General features: G+C 44.7%; 1 protein-coding gene across 1 annotated transcript in view; it reads right to left on the reverse strand.

The window, feature by feature from the left end:
• Positions 1–14,081, reverse strand: part of LOC149447842 (immunoglobulin kappa light chain-like) — a 32,267-nt gene extending 18,186 nt beyond the window's left edge. Inside the window, exon 1 of the mRNA XM_089651897.1 lies at positions 13,707–14,081. Within this exon, the coding sequence (XP_089508023.1) occupies positions 13,707–14,055 (349 nt within the window). The 5' untranslated portion in view covers positions 14,056–14,081. The remainder of the gene's footprint in view (positions 1–13,706) is intronic.
• Between the last annotated feature and the right edge of the window lie 1,743 nt (positions 14,082–15,824).

Consider the following 15,824-nt stretch of genomic DNA (forward strand, 5'->3'; position numbering starts at 1 on the left):
GAGACCTGAAAGTGGCACATGGCAGCAGAGTGTGGCGATGGAGACAGCAGCAATGGGAGGCCGTACAGGGACCCATGACAGACTCTAGACTTGGCAGCAGCATGAGGAGGCGGTATATAGGGGCCCATGGCAGATTAGGGGCCTGGCAGCAGCTATGTGAGGCCCGTAATCTGCCTGCACCCTATGTCAAAAAATTTAACACACCAGCAGTGTGAAGAGACCTGAAAGTGGCACATGGCAGCAGAGTGTGGCGATGGAGACAGCAGCAATGGGAGGCCGTACAGGGACCCATGACAGACTCTGGACTTGGCAGCAGCATGAGGAGGCGGTATATAGGGGCCCATGGCAGATTAGGGGCCTGGCAGCAGCTATGTGAGGCCCGTAATCTGCCTGCACCCTATGTCAAAAAATTAAACACACCAGCAGTGTGAAGAGACCTGAAAGTGGCACATGGCAGCAGAGTGTGGCGATGGAGACAGCAGCAATGGGAGGCCTTACAGGGACCCATGACAGACTCTGGACTTGGCAGCAGCATGAGGAGGCGGTATATAGGGGCCCATGGCAGATTAGGGGCCTGGCAGCAGCTATGTGAGGCCCGTAATCTGCCTGCACCCTATGTCAAAAAATTAAACACACCAGCAGTGTGAAGAGACCTGAAAGTGGCACATGGCAGCAGAGTGTGGCGATGGAGACAGCAGCAATGGGAGGCCGTACAGGGACCCATGAGAGACTCTGGACTTGGCAGCAGCATGAGGAGGCGGTATATAGGGGCCCATGGCAGATTAGGGGCCTGGCAGCAGCTATGTGAGGCCCGTTATCTTGCAGCACCCTATGTCAAAAAATTAAACACACCAGCAGTGTGAAGAGACCTGAAAGTGGCACATGGCAGCAGAGTGTGGCGATGGAGACAGCAGCAATGGGAGGCCATACAGGGACCCATGACAGACTCTGGACTTGGCAGCAGCATGAGGAGGCGGTATATAGGGGCCCATGGCAGATTAGGGGCCTGGCAGCAGCTATAGGAGGCCCGTAATCTGCCAGCACCCTATGTCAAAAAATTAAACACACCAGCAGTGTGAGGAGACCTGAAAGTGGCACATGTTTGAGGCATGATTCATGGCGGATTTAGTCAGTTGTGTCAGGAACTGGTGGTTTGAAATCCAGACTAATCCACGCCTGATTCATTTTCACAAACGTGAGTCTCTCCACACTTTGGGTGGACAGTCGTGTCCTCCGCGGAGTTACAATACCTCCTGCCGCACTAAACACGCGCTCCGATGCCACGCTACTGGCCGGGCATGACAGCCTTTCAAGGGCAAATTCAGCTAGTTGGGGCCAAAGGTCAAGTTTCGTTGCCCAGTAGTCAAGGGGATTGTCTACCTCGGTTGGCAGGGTGCTGTCCAAGTAGGCCCAAGCCTGTTGTTTGAGCTCCTGCTCCAGGTCCACCTGATGCTGCTGCTGCTGCTGCGGCTGGTTAGTAGTTTCCTCACTGCGCTGGTGAAGAAAGCTACTCATCATCGACTGCAGACTGAGGCAGCCACTGCTGGTGGAGCTGCCACTGCTCCTACCACCCCACCCCTCCCCTGCTGCCATGCCAGCGGAACGCGAGCGCACAGGGCCCACAGTGTCTGAGGATGGACGTTGGCGCACAAAGGCAGAGACCAACTGACTACATAGGTGGTTTTTATAGTACGTAATTTTGGCCTCCCTCTCAGCAGGTGTGAAAAAGGCCACCATTTTGGACCGGTAGCGAGGGTCCAACAAGGTGGACAGCCAAAAGTCATCCCTCTGTCTGATGGTTATTATTCGGCTGTCGCTACGCAAGCAACCGAGCATGCTATGGGCCATTTGTGCCAAGGAATGCGAGGGACTCCCTGCCTCCATCTCCACAGCATACTGCCACGGTGCGTCTGGGTCCTCTGTCTCCTCCTCCTCCTCCTCTACCAGATGCTCCTGCTCCTCCACTCCTGTCCGCTGAGTGGAAAAACCACCCATTTCACTCAATAATTCCTGAGCACAAATGTCCTCCTCTACCTCCTCCTCTTCTTCCTGTCCTGCCCCCACAGGGGTCATGTGGCGTTGAGATCTGTGCGCCACGTCTACCGCACCCTGACCAGCCATTGTTAACAGCATTTGTTCCAGGACGTGCAACAGAGGAATGACGTCGTTCATCCCATAGTCCTGCCGACTCACGAATAGCGTGGCCTCCTCAAAGGGCCTGAGCAAGCGGCAGGTGTCACGCATGAGCTGCCAATGGCTGACATCTAAGTTACACAGGGGAGTACCTTTATCCGCTTGTAACATCAGGAAATCGGTGATGGCCTTTCGCTGCTCGTAAAGGCGGTCTAACATGTGTAGGGTTGAATTCCACCTTGTTGCAACGTCGCAGATCAGGCGATGCTGTGGAATTCCGTTCTGCCGCTGCAGCTCAATGAGGGTGTTCTTTGCGGTGTAGGAATGGCTGAAATGCATGCACAGTTTACGTGACATTTTAAGGATGTCTTGCAGTGGGATGGTGGATTTTAGGAACCGCTTGACAACCAGATTGAACACGTGAGCCATGCATGGCGCATGGCACAACCTTCCTTGACGCAGAGCAGACACCATGTTCTTTCCGTTGTCAGTCAACATGGTTCCGATTTTTAGTTTGCGCGGAGACAGCCATCTGTCGATTTCTCTGTTCATTACACTCAGCAGTTCCTCCCCTGTGTGACTACGTTCGCCAAGGCATACCAGGTGCAGCACAGCGTGACACCGTTGCGCCCTGCACATGTGATATGCCGGTCGGGTAATGGGACTTGGCACGGGGGTGGCGGCTGAGGACACGGCGGAAAAAGAGGTGGTAGAGGCGGACATGCTTGCTGGACCAAGGACGTGCAAACGTGGAGGCAAAAGCGTCGTGACCTGTCCAAGTTGCTGGTGCGGCTGTGCCGGCACCACGTTCACCCAGTGGGCCGTAAATGACATGTACTGTCCCTGACCGTAGTTACAGCTCCACACGTCGGCGCTGCCGTGCACTTTGGCAGAGACCGACATGCTCAAAGACTGGCCCACCATCTCTTCTACATGTGAATGCAGGGCTGGCACTGCCTTTTGGGCAAAGAAATGACGGCTTGGCACTCTCCACCGCGGCGCGGCACAAGCCATCATTTCTCGGAAAGGTGCTGAGTCCACCAGTTGGAAAGGGAGGGACTGCAGCACCAGCAACTTGGACAGGAGGACGTTCAGCTTTTGCACCGTCGGGTGCGTGCTCGCAAACTGTTGTCTCTTGGATACGGATTCCAAGAAAGACTGTTGACGGAATCCGAGAAGAGGAGTAGCAGGAGAAGGAGCATCTGAACGAGCGGAAGATGCCAATGAGCGACAACTCCCCTCAGCAGAGGTGTTGGAGCCTTGACTGGCTGATAGAGGGCGATTGACGACGTCGGGTGACGGAGCAAGTAACGGAGCGGGTGATGGAGCGGGGGCTGGGGCAGGCAGAACCGCCGTATGTTTATCACGGTTTTCCCAGGCCACCGAATGGTGACGCTGCATATGCTGACGCAACGCTGTAGTCCCAACATGGGCCCCCTGGCCACGCTTGCATTTCTGGCCACATAGTCGACATACGGCTACGTTTACTTCCTCGGGCGGCTTGAGGAAAAATTGCCACACCACCGAGTAGGAAACTTTGCCCCCGCTACTCTTCACTGGCTGACTGCTACTTCCTCCGTGCGCAACGGCACCACTACTGGCCGTGGTGGTAGGCTGCAGTGGAGCTGGTGCTCTACTCCGTGGACGTTTGGCTCCACTGACACTGATGCGACCCTGCTGCTGTCTCCTGGGCAACCCACCGACTGTTTTGCTCGCTGCCAAGCTGCCACCCTCTTCTCCTGATGATGCGGAAGAAATTGCCTGATGACGACGAGGCTGCCAAGTGCGATCAACCTCCTCATCATCAAGTAGGGTCTCCGCCTCACTACTAGCCCCCTCGGCTGCGTCTGGGTCAGGAGACAGACCTGTCTCTAGACCGGCTACCGAGCCACTCTCCTCGCCAGTACTTGTTCGCTTGGCTGCTGAAAAGGCCGATGTCTCCCCCCGTTCCTGACCGCCCTCTGTTAGCTCTTCCTCACTGTACAGTGGGGCTGAGCCCACAGCATGCGATACTTCGCTTGGTGAGGGAACAGCAAAGGACAGGGGCAGGTAGAGGACACGTGATTTCAGTGGGCTTGGTCCCGGGCCATGCCAACTAACGGTTGTGTCTGACGTACCCACCGACCGTTGGCTGTAGGTGTCAGAGGTGACCTGGGAAGAGGAAGACGACCGAGCCAACCAATCAATGACGGCAGGGTTGTCGGTGGAGACACGACCGCTGGATGACACCGGGAGCACTGGCCTCTGGCTGCGAATACTGCTGCCTCGACCCCTTCCTCTGCTGCCACGTCTGCTCGCTCCTAAAACATTGCCTCCTCTGCCACTCCTCTGCATGTTGTCTGACATACTATTTAATTCAACGATTAGGTGTCCCTGAGTAACAATTCTCTGGCACTCAGTAACAATTCTGTCTGTCCCTGAGTATGAATTCTGTGGCCCTGAGTAACAATTATGTGTCTGTGCGAGTAACAATTCTGTGTCTGTGCGAGTAACAATTCTGTGTCTGTGCAAGTAACAATTTTGTGTCTGTGCGAGTAACAATTCTCTGGCACTCAGTAACAATTCTGTCTGTCCCTGAGTAACAATTCTCTGGCACTCAGTAACAATTCTGTCTGTCCCTGAGTATGAATTCTGTGGCCCTGAGTAACAATTCTGTGTCTGTGCGAGTAACAATTCTGTGTCTGTGCAAGTAACAATTTTGTGTCTGTGCGAGTAACAATTCTCTGGCACTCAGTAACAATTCTGTCTGTCCCTGAGTAACAATTCTCTGGCACTCAGTAACAATTCTGTCTGTCCCTGAGTATGAATTCTGTGGCCCTGAGTAACAATTCTGTGTCTGTGCGAGTAACAATTCTGTGTCTGTGCAAGTAACAATTTTGTGTCTGTGCGAGTAACAATTCTCTGGCACTCAGTAACAATTCTGTCTGTCCCTGAGTAACAATTCTCTGGCACTCAGTAACAATTCTGTCTGTCCCTGAGTAACAATTCTCTGGCACTCAGTAACAATTCTGTCTATCCCTGAGTATGAATTCTGTGGCCCTGAGTAACAATTCTGTGTCTGTGCGAGTAACAATTCTGTGTCTGTGCAAGTAACAATTTTGTGTCTGTGCGAGTAACAATTCTCTGGCACTCAGTAACAATTCTGTCTGTCCCTGAGTAACAATTCTCTGGCACTCAGTAACAATTCTGTCTGTCCCTGAGTAACAATTCTCTGGCACTCAGTAACAATTCTGTCTGTCCCTGAGTATGAATTCTGTGGCCCTGAGTAACAATTCTGTGTCTGTGCGAGTAACAATTCTGTGTCTGTGCAAGTAACAATTTTGTGTCTGTGCGAGTAACAATTCTCTGGCACTCAGTAACAATTCTGTCTGTCCCTGAGTAACAATTCTCTGGCACTCAGTAACAATTCTGTCTGTCCCTGAGTAACAATTCTCTGGCACTCAGTAACAATTCTGTCTATCCCTGAGTATGAATTCTGTGGCCCTGAGTAACAATTCTGTGTCTGTGCGAGTAACAATTCTGTGTCTGTGCAAGTAACAATTTTGTGTCTGTGCGAGTAACAATTCTCTGGCACTCAGTAACAATTCTGTCTGTCCCTGAGTAACAATTCTCTGGCACTCAGTAACAATTCTGTCTGTCCCTGAGTAACAATTCTCTGGCACTCAGTAACAATTCTGTCTATCCCTGAGTATGAATTCTGTGGCCCTGAGTAACAATTCTGTGTCTGTGCGAGTAACAATTCTGTGTCTGTGCAAGTAACAATTTTGTGTCTGTGCGAGTAACAATTCTCTGGCACTCAGTAACAATTCTGTCTGTCCCTGAGTAACAATTCTCTGGCACTCAGTAACAATTCTGTCTGTCCCTGAGTAACAATTCTCTGGCACTCAGTAACAATTCTGTCTGTCCCTGAGTAACAATTCTCTGGCACTCAGTAACAATTCTGTCTGTCCCTGAGTAACAATTCTCTGGCACTCAGTAACAATTCTGTCTGTCCCTGAGTATGAATTCTGTGGCCCTGAGTAACAATTCTGTGTCTGTGCGAGTAACAATTCTGTGTCTGTGCAAGTAACAATTTTGTGTCTGTGCGAGTAACAAATCTCTGGCACTCAGTAACAATTCTGTCTGTCCCTGAGTAACAATTCTCTGGCACTCAGTAACAATTCTGTCTGTCCCTGAGTAACAATTCTCTGGCACTCAGTAACAATTCTGTCTGTCCCTGAGTATGAATTCTGTGGCCCTGAGTAACAATTCTGTGTCTGTGCGAGTAACAATTCTGTGTCTGTGCAAGTAACAATTTTGTGTCTGTGCGAGTAACAATTCTCTGGCACTCAGTAACAATTCTGTCTGTCCCTGAGTAACAATTCTCTGGCACTCAGTAACAATTCTGTCTGTCCCTGAGTAACAATTCTCTGGCACTCAGTAACAATTCTGTCTATCCCTGAGTATGAATTCTGTGGCCCTGAGTAACAATTCTGTGTCTGTGCGAGTAACAATTCTGTGTCTGTGCAAGTAACAATTTTGTGTCTGTGCGAGTAACAATTCTCTGGCACTCAGTAACAATTCTGTCTGTCCCTGAGTAACAATTCTCTGGCACTCAGTAACAATTCTGTCTGTCCCTGAGTAACAATTCTCTGGCACTCAGTAACAATTCTGTCTGTCCCTGAGTATGAATTCTGTGGCCCTGAGTAACAATTCTGTGTCTGTGCGAGTAACAATTCTGTGTCTGTGCAAGTAACAATTTTGTGTCTGTGCGAGTAACAATTCTCTGGCACTCAGTAACAATTCTGTCTGTCCCTGAGTAACAATTCTCTGGCACTCAGTAACAATTCTGTCTGTCCCTGAGTAACAATTCTCTGGCACTCAGTAACAATTCTGTCTATCCCTGAGTATGAATTCTGTGGCCCTGAGTAACAATTCTGTGTCTGTGCGAGTAACAATTCTGTGTCTGTGCAAGTAACAATTTTGTGTCTGTGCGAGTAACAAATCTCTGGCACTCAGTAACAATTCTGTCTGTCCCTGAGTAACAATTCTCTGGCACTCAGTAACAATTCTGTCTGTCCCTGAGTAACAATTCTCTGGCACTCAGTAACAATTCTGTCTGTCCCTGAGTATGAATTCTGTGGCCCTGAGTAACAATTCTGTGTCTGTGCGAGTAACAATTCTGTGTCTGTGCAAGTAACAATTTTGTGTCTGTGCGAGTAACAATTCTCTGGCACTCAGTAACAATTCTGTCTGTCCCTGAGTAACAATTCTCTGGCACTCAGTAACAATTCTGTCTGTCCCTGAGTAACAATTCTCTGGCACTCAGTAACAATTCTGTCTGTCCCTGAGTAACAATTCTCTGGCACTCAGTAACAATTCTGTCTGTCCCTGAGTAACAATTCTGTCTGTCCCTGAGAATGAATTCTGTGGCCCTGAGTAAGAATTCTCTGGCACTCAGTAACAATTCTGTCTGTCCCTGAGTAACAATTCTCTGGCACTCAGTAACAATTCTGTCTGTCCCTGAGTAAAAATTCTGTGGCCCTAATAACGTTTCTGTGGCCCTAAGTAACAATTCTCTGGCACTGAGTAACAATTCTGTCTGTCCCTGAGTATGAATTCTGTGGCCCTAACTAGCGTTTCTTTGTCCCTAAATAACGATTCTGTGGCCCTCATTAACAAGTCTGTGTCCCTGAGTAATGGTTCTCTGTCCCTAAGTAACTTCTCTCTGTCCCCAATTCTCGTTTCTGTGGCCCTAACTCTGTCCCTGTCCCTAGTACAGAGCGGTCTGCCTCTGTTCAATGACTGCAGGCAAATGAAGATTTCCAAAATGGCCGCTATATATACCTCGACCATTACACAGTGCTGGCTGGCTGGCTGCTGATTGGCTGATGCGATCACATGTCGTTGAGGAATGCATTATGGGGCAGCGCGCCTTGTCTGCGCGCCTTCCCCGACATCCCCGCTCCGTCGCCGCACATGTCAGCCGCCATTTTCGGAAAAATTTCGATTCGCGCGTCCGAATTAGGCTGTTTTTCGGATTCGGCACGAATCAAAATTTTTCCGATATTCGACTCGAATTCCACTTCGGATACTTCGATTCGCTCATCTCTAATTGCTATCTACTTTGCATTATACTCCCCTCAGTTGTGCACACCATAGCTCACATTTTACAGCCCAACCTGTGGTCTCCCATAGGGCTCTCTCTAAAGTATTTCCACTTCTGCAGTCAAAGTTGTGAAAACCCCACTATACAGTGCTGTGAAACATTATTTGCCCCTTTCCTTTTTTAAATGTAAATTGCATTTTTGTCACACTTATGTAAATTATTCAGATCGTCAAACAAATTTTAATATTGCACAAGATAACCTGAGTAAATACAAAATGTAGTTTTTAAATGATAAATTTCATTTATGAACCGCTTCCCAATCACCCTATATCAGAAATTCTGCTACAGGGCGGCACGGATGTGAAAAATCATGTATATATACATGATTCTGCAGTTCCGGGTAAGGGGCGCACACGCGCCCTACCCGCGCTGCCATTCACGGCTGTGGCTGTCAATCACCAGGCCCTGGACAGTAATTACCCGCCGGCGCCCAGTGATTACCGAGCATCTCCAACAGGGAGGAAGACTGTTTTGTTTACAGTCTTCCTTCCTGTCAGCTCAGGCACACTGCTCGGGATGGCTGTGCACAGCACAGCCATCCCAATCAGTGTGCTTACAGTGAAGCACACACCTCCCGCCCCCTAGTAAAACAATCCCTACATATAGTTAATCCTTTGAGCACATCTCATGTTAAACCCTTCCTGCTCAGTGTCATTAGTATGTCAGTGATTTTTTTTTTAGCACTGATCACTGTATTGGTGTCACTGGGGATGTCGGTGACACCAAGTTAGTTCCCCCCCAGTGTCAGAATGTTCCACTAAAAGTCGCTGATCGCTGCCATTACTAGTAGAAAAAAAATCCCAGTATCTATACCACCATTTGTAAATGCTATAACTTTCATGTAAACCAATTAATTTACATGTATTGGGATTTGTTTTAGCAAAGACATGTAGCAGAATACATTTTGGCCTAAATTTATGTAAATATTTTAGGTTTTTTTATGTTTTTATTGGATATGTAGGAAGGGGGGGTAAATCCTCAAGAGGGTAAGTGGTTAAGGGAAAAAAGCTGTTTGGCCTTATGTGAATAGGTAATTTCCCGCTTCCCTACCTCACTAAATCATGAATGAACTGTGATTAACCACATTTTTTGGAAAGCTGAGTTAAATTTTACTTGCCACACCCAGACCTGATGAATCAAGAAATCACTTAAATAGAAGCTGTCTGACAAAGTGAAGCACCCTAAAAAATCTAAAAAAGCAACACATCATGCCATGATCTAAAAAGATTCAACAACAGAGGAGAAACAAAGCAATTGACATGTATCAGTCTGGAAAGAGTTACAAAGCCATTTCTAAGGCTTTGGGACCCCAGCAAACCATGGTGAGAACAATTATCCACAAATGAAGAAAACCTGGAACAGTGGTGTACCTTCTCAGGAGTGCCCAACCTACCAAAATTACTCAAAGAGCACAACGACAACTTATCCGGGAGGTCATAAAAGAACCCAGAACAACAGCTAAAGAAATGCAGGCCTCACTTGCCTCAGTTAAGTTCAGTGTTCATGATTCAACAATAAGAAAGAAAGAATGATTCAAAACACACCAGCAAGCTCACCTCAGAATCTCTCAAAACAAACTAAATGAAGGTTTTGGAATAGCCTAGTCAAAGTCCAGACTTAAATCTGATTTAGATGCTGTGGGATGACCTTAAACAGGCCACTCATGCTCGAAAACTCTGCAATGTGGCTGAATTAAAACAATTCTACAAGAAGAGTAGGCCAAAATTACTCCACAGTGATGTGAAAGACTCATTGCCAGTTATCACAAATGCTTGATTGCAGCTGTTTGCGCCAAAGGAGGCACAACCAGTTATTAGGTTTAGGTGGGCAATTACTTTTTCACATACATACTGGGGGGGTACAACTGGGGGAATCAATGGTGAAGGATCTGGGGGTTCTGGTAAATCAAAAACTTAATAATGACATGCAATGCCAAGCTGCGGTTTCTAAAGCGAGCAAAATCCTCTCTTGTATTATAAGAGGTGTAGACTCCAGAGAGAGAGATATCATATTACCACTGTACAAATCATTAGTAACACCTCATCTGGAATATGCAGTTCAGTTTTGGGCACCAATTCACAAAAAGAATATTGGGGAACTGGAGAAAGTACAGAGAAGGGCAACCAAACTGATAAGAGGCATGGAGGAGATCAGCTATGAGGAAAGATTAGAGGAACTGAATTTATTCTCTCTTGAGAAGAGGAGATTAAGGGGGGATATGATCAACATGTATAAATACATCAGTGGTTCATGTAGTGAACTCGGTGTAGAGTTATTCACGCTGAGGTCATCACAGAAGACAAGGGGGCACTCTTTACTTCTGGAGGAAAAGAAAATTGGAAATTTACTCTCCAAACATGGAAAGGTTTCTTCATAGTGAGAGGTGTGAAAATGTGGAATAGACTCTCTCAAGAGATGGTTCTGGCCAGCTCAGTGGATTGCTTTAAAAAAGGCCTGGATTCTTTCTTGGATACACAGAATATAACGGGATCCTAACATTTATAGGTAAGGTTGATCCAGGGAATATCCGATTGCCTCTTGGGGGATCAGGAAGGAATTTTTTCCCCTACAGGAACAAATTGGATCATGCTTTGATGGGCTTTTTTTGCCTTCCTCTGGATCAATTGTGGGTGAAGGACTTTGTTTTTTTTAAATGGTTGAACTGGATGGACTTTTGTCTATTTCCAGCCAGACTAACTATGTAACTATGTAACATAGGGCCAGGCAGGTTTGAACAGATGTTTTCCTCTTAATGAATAAAATCAACATTTAAAAACTGCATTTTTTTATTTAGTCTGGTTATCTTAGTGTAATATTAAAATGTGTTTGATGATCTGAATCATATAGGTGTGACAAATATGCAAAAAAATACTTTCACAGCACTGTATGCTTGTTATGTGTCCCCATTCACACAGCATACCTAAGACCAGGGCTTGAAAAAGCCGCTCGCCAAATGCGAGGAGAAATTCTTGTGTGGCGAGCGGCGAGCACAGATGATGGATGGAGGCGGACCTGGGCAAGGTTGGGTGGGGCAACTGGTGGAGAGTAAGGTTTGTGCCTGGCTAGTAGGTCTAGACACGAAATTTTAAGCCCTGCCTAAGACAATATAAAAATAATTCTTACTCTTTTGATATTTCTAAGGAGAAGTGTCATGGAGAGCTATCCCTCATTAAAATATAATGCAGGAGAGCGGCTTATACAGTTTTAGGCCTTTTTTGGGACGAACAGTGTTCAGGTATAGCTGATAATTAAGAAATGTGTAAACAGTACAGTCAGGATTAAATTAATTATGTTAAGGATTACTCCACAGCCCCTCCTAGACATTACAATTCAGGGAGAGCATGTAAGGATTTTTAAGCAAGTAAAAGATGCTAAAAAAGGTAACTATTAATTTTCAAATATTTTTAAAATTATGCCAAATAACAAATATATAGTAGGTGTTATCCCAATTTGGCTGCAAATGTGGAAAAATATTTAGACACTAGCAACAGCTCCATGATCAGGGGAGATCCAGCCATGTGACTTCTCTCTCACCGATTTCAATATCCCCCCATGAGCTTCAAATGTCCAAAGTCAGCACATTTGTAAAGCACTGTACTGCATTTTACAATTGTGCAGTAGTTTTTTTTTCTTTAAAGCAGCCATACCACTGCTTTCTAAAAAGACACCATTTTTAATTCTTAATAATAATTATATCTCCTTTGGGCAATGGTACTAGCCAGCCAGCCACACCAGGAAAAAAGTCAATACATGACAGGTGTGTATGTGAACCACCTGTGCTACCCAGAATATACTAATAACCTAAGATAGGGAAGCTGCTGTCACCTGGCTATACACCTGAGTAGAATAGCAAAGAAAGGGAGAAAAATGGTGCTGCGCTCCCAGACTAAATACCTGTATGCTATATATACTCAAAAAAATTAACAGATAAATAAAATGAATATTCCTCTTATATTGTTCATACTAGATGTTTACACATCCCACACAGCGGAGTTTATAAGAGGAATATTTATTTTATTTATCGGTAATATTTTTTTTAGTATATTATTTGTTTTTGTAAAAGCACATTTTTTTGGTTTTTATTGTAACATTTTCATAAACACAAATCTGATATGACTTTCACACTTGTATGTACTTTCTTTTTAGTATATTGATTACTGCATTTCACATATGGATGCGTTTATAAGCTTATATAAGCTTATTCAGGTGGTGATTTTTATGTAATATTATGTGATTACCTACTTAAAGTGGAACTACATAGTATCTAAGCAACACAAACCAGCATTTATGGCTGTTGCCATCTTGAGTAAGGGCAGATGATTCAGCAATTACTTGAATCTATCTTCCCTTAGCTCAGGCATGCAGACGGGATGGTGTGCTTAGCTGAGAAAACTCCCATCCTGAAGACTCCTGGGATGTATGACATCACTTGCCTAGGCATGGAAATTAAGTAACTATATAAATGTAAAAACAGTTTAAAACAAGTAAATATGATACACTTTCCTATCTATTTACTAATGCTAGCAGCATAAGGATTTAAAATAGTCAGTGTTGACTGAGATAGTGATGTTCCCCTTTAAATGCTGTAAAAGGGAATGTATAGTATCTTTGCACATTATTTATTTATTATGGTCAGGAATAAAATATTAGATATTTAAACAGCATTTGTGTTTTTTCAGACAGGTAAATATAATATAGTGAGTGGAACATTGGGCTCCTTTTCATTTTTTAAAGGCACTCAGTTTGTTTCTTTGAAGAAAAATCCTAACTACACAGCTCAGTCCAATGTTTATATGAGACAATTTGAGCCCCAAAACAAGCAGCTCTGCTGTGCTAGCCTTTAGGTATCCCATAGTGAGTTGCAGTTTCCATCTGTTAAAGTGGAAGTAAAAGCTCATATAAGTATGGTTAAAAACATTGGGAGGGAGCACCGACAATGGAGGGGCAACCTTGCTGGTGACATCATGGCTCTATGAATTCAGCTTTGTTGTTGAGCTCTTACTGGCGCAGGGAAGCCACAGTTTTTCAACGTAGCGTTTTTAAGCAGAATAATTTTAGCCTTTAATTCCACATACTTCCATAAGGAAGTATGTACCTTCTTGCACAACAAAAAACTCTATTGTTCTCATAGAATTGGCATACTTATCACTGCACAGTTATCCTCTTTATTGTGTTCTGGTATGGGCAGGGCTCTCCCTGTCTTGTTATTGCTGTGTTGGTTTTGCTACAGCAACATATTCTAGTCATTTCAAATGCTCTTATATATTTGTATTATCCATATTGTTCACCTTTGTTTTCATCATGCACTTTGGAGTTATTGGAGATAAAGAGGCAATATAAATAACTAAAAGGATTATAAATAACAAGAATAATTATACTCAAATGTACCTTACAGTCAAAATCATGAGAAGAAATTTTCTCTTACCCTGCACCTTGACCTGTGTGCCTTGTCCAAAGATATACTGGTTAGAGTACCACACTGCGCAGTAGTACAAGCCCTCATCACTTTTTTCTGCATTCCCAATAGTCAGAGTGAAGGCATTTGTAGATTCCTCAAGTTCAGGGATGAATCTTTCTGCAATTCCTTCTCCATAAGTCGGGCGATTCTTATCCCTGTGACTCACAAGAAATTGTATCTCATTTCCTTTAGTTTGACGATACCAGGACAGTACATGGTTAGACACTTTGCTACCTTGCATGATGCATTTCAAAGTAGGACTTTTCCCAGTGCTGCTAATGGAAGGAAGAGTCTGCTCCACTGAAGGGGCAGACATTAATCCACCAATTTGCTTGGGTAATACAATATCTGCGAAAAAAAGAAGCATAAATGAAAAAGGTTAATTTATCTAAACCATGCAAAAGTATGGGTTTGACCAATAAGATTATTTTTCACAGTTACAAAACTCAGAAAAACAAAAATGTTATTTAAGTTAACTAGAAATTCTAGACTTGGTTATGGTTGTTGTACATAATACTTATCGCCAAAGGTCTCACCTATGCTTTACCTTCCAAAGGCATTTGAAACCCATTTGTTTTCTGCCTGGAAATTCTCTAGCAGCCCTCATTTCACTTCCAGGAGAACATATTCCTTGTCACCACCACTGGAGATAAAATGTACATGCTTCATATTGTGATGTGGAGTGTTTACGTAAATCCTTTTAAATGCATAATATAACATCTTGATCATCGGATCAGTAACTCATTTCAACAGTAATAGCACTCCTTAGCTGAAGCAAGTCTAATTGCCCAGCCCCAACAAGGGTCTCTTTATGTAGCCCAAGATACAGAGAACCAATCCCTAGATGAACACAGTCCCTACCCCATGCTCCCCTAAGAAAGGGGAAACTCCATTGAGTGATCATATAGCAAATTTTTTGGACTTCAACCTCTGCAGAAATTACCTTTATCAACAAGCAACCAGTGCCCTTTCTCTTGATAAAATTAAGAATTCCTCATATCACAGGAAGTAAACTCTGTTGCTAAACTATGGTGGGAGGAAGGGGGACAAACTTTGACAGTGCAGCTTACAAGTGTTTTTCCTTAAAGAGTTATTAAACCCTAAATCAAACATTTATTATATTGCAGCTTATCAACTCTTAGATGTCATGGCTGCATTAATATTCTTTTTTAGGCTTTCTTCCTTTTTTTTCACCTGATGCTCTGGCAAGTCAGTTGTTTGTCTGCAGATGTAGCAGTTACAGGATTGAGACAAACAATTTACTACTGAAAGGGGTGCTTACAATGATCAACTTATACTTATTTATATAGAACATGTAACCCAAAAAGAAAAAAAACTGTTTGCTGTAACTGTTTATAAAGTATTAGCTGGAGTTTGGCTTCAGTTTTTTAGTGTATTTAAATCTGCTAGTGCACTTAACACTCTGCGCCCCACAGATCACCATGCATTCTGTCCAAAGGTGTCCCTGTTCTCATTCATTCAGAGTGGGGTCACTCTAATGCATGAGGTTTGTTACTCGCCAGATCACGGGGTGAAAACGGAAGGAAAAAATTGAGATTTTGAGTGGGGTATGGTTTATTCAAAAGGTGCTGACCAGTTTATGCAAATTCTTGCCCTGTTTAACCTTGGCACAACCACAAATGAAACATTTAAAAGCATGACCCAGCAGGACTTTCACACTTTTAGTACCTTCAAGTTGTTATTATTATTATTATAATACAGGATTTATATAGCGCCAACAGTTTGCTCAGCGCTTTACAATATAATGGCAGACAATACAGCAGTGATACAGTTCAATACAAGAGGGTAAGGAGGGCCCTGCTCCTGGGAGCTTACAGTCTAATAGGGAGGGGCTGATGGTACAATAGATAATAACTGTGGGGGATGGACTGAGAAATAGAAGATTCGGTTATTAGCTGAAGACAGGATAGGCTTTCCTCAAGAGATAGGTTTTCAAGGATCGCCTAAAAGTGGGCAGAGTAGGTGCTAGTCTGACAGATTGGGGTAGAGAGTTCTATAGGATGGGGGAGGCTCTGGAGAAGTCTTGGTGGCTCTGGAGAAGTCCTTCTCCTGGATTTAATTTAT

This window comes from Staurois parvus, unplaced genomic scaffold (assembly GCF_062004578.1).
Source record: "Staurois parvus isolate SC_StPar_1 unplaced genomic scaffold, SC_StPar_1.0 ptg000668l, whole genome shotgun sequence".
Classification (NCBI taxonomy): domain Eukaryota; kingdom Metazoa; phylum Chordata; class Amphibia; order Anura; family Ranidae; genus Staurois; species Staurois parvus.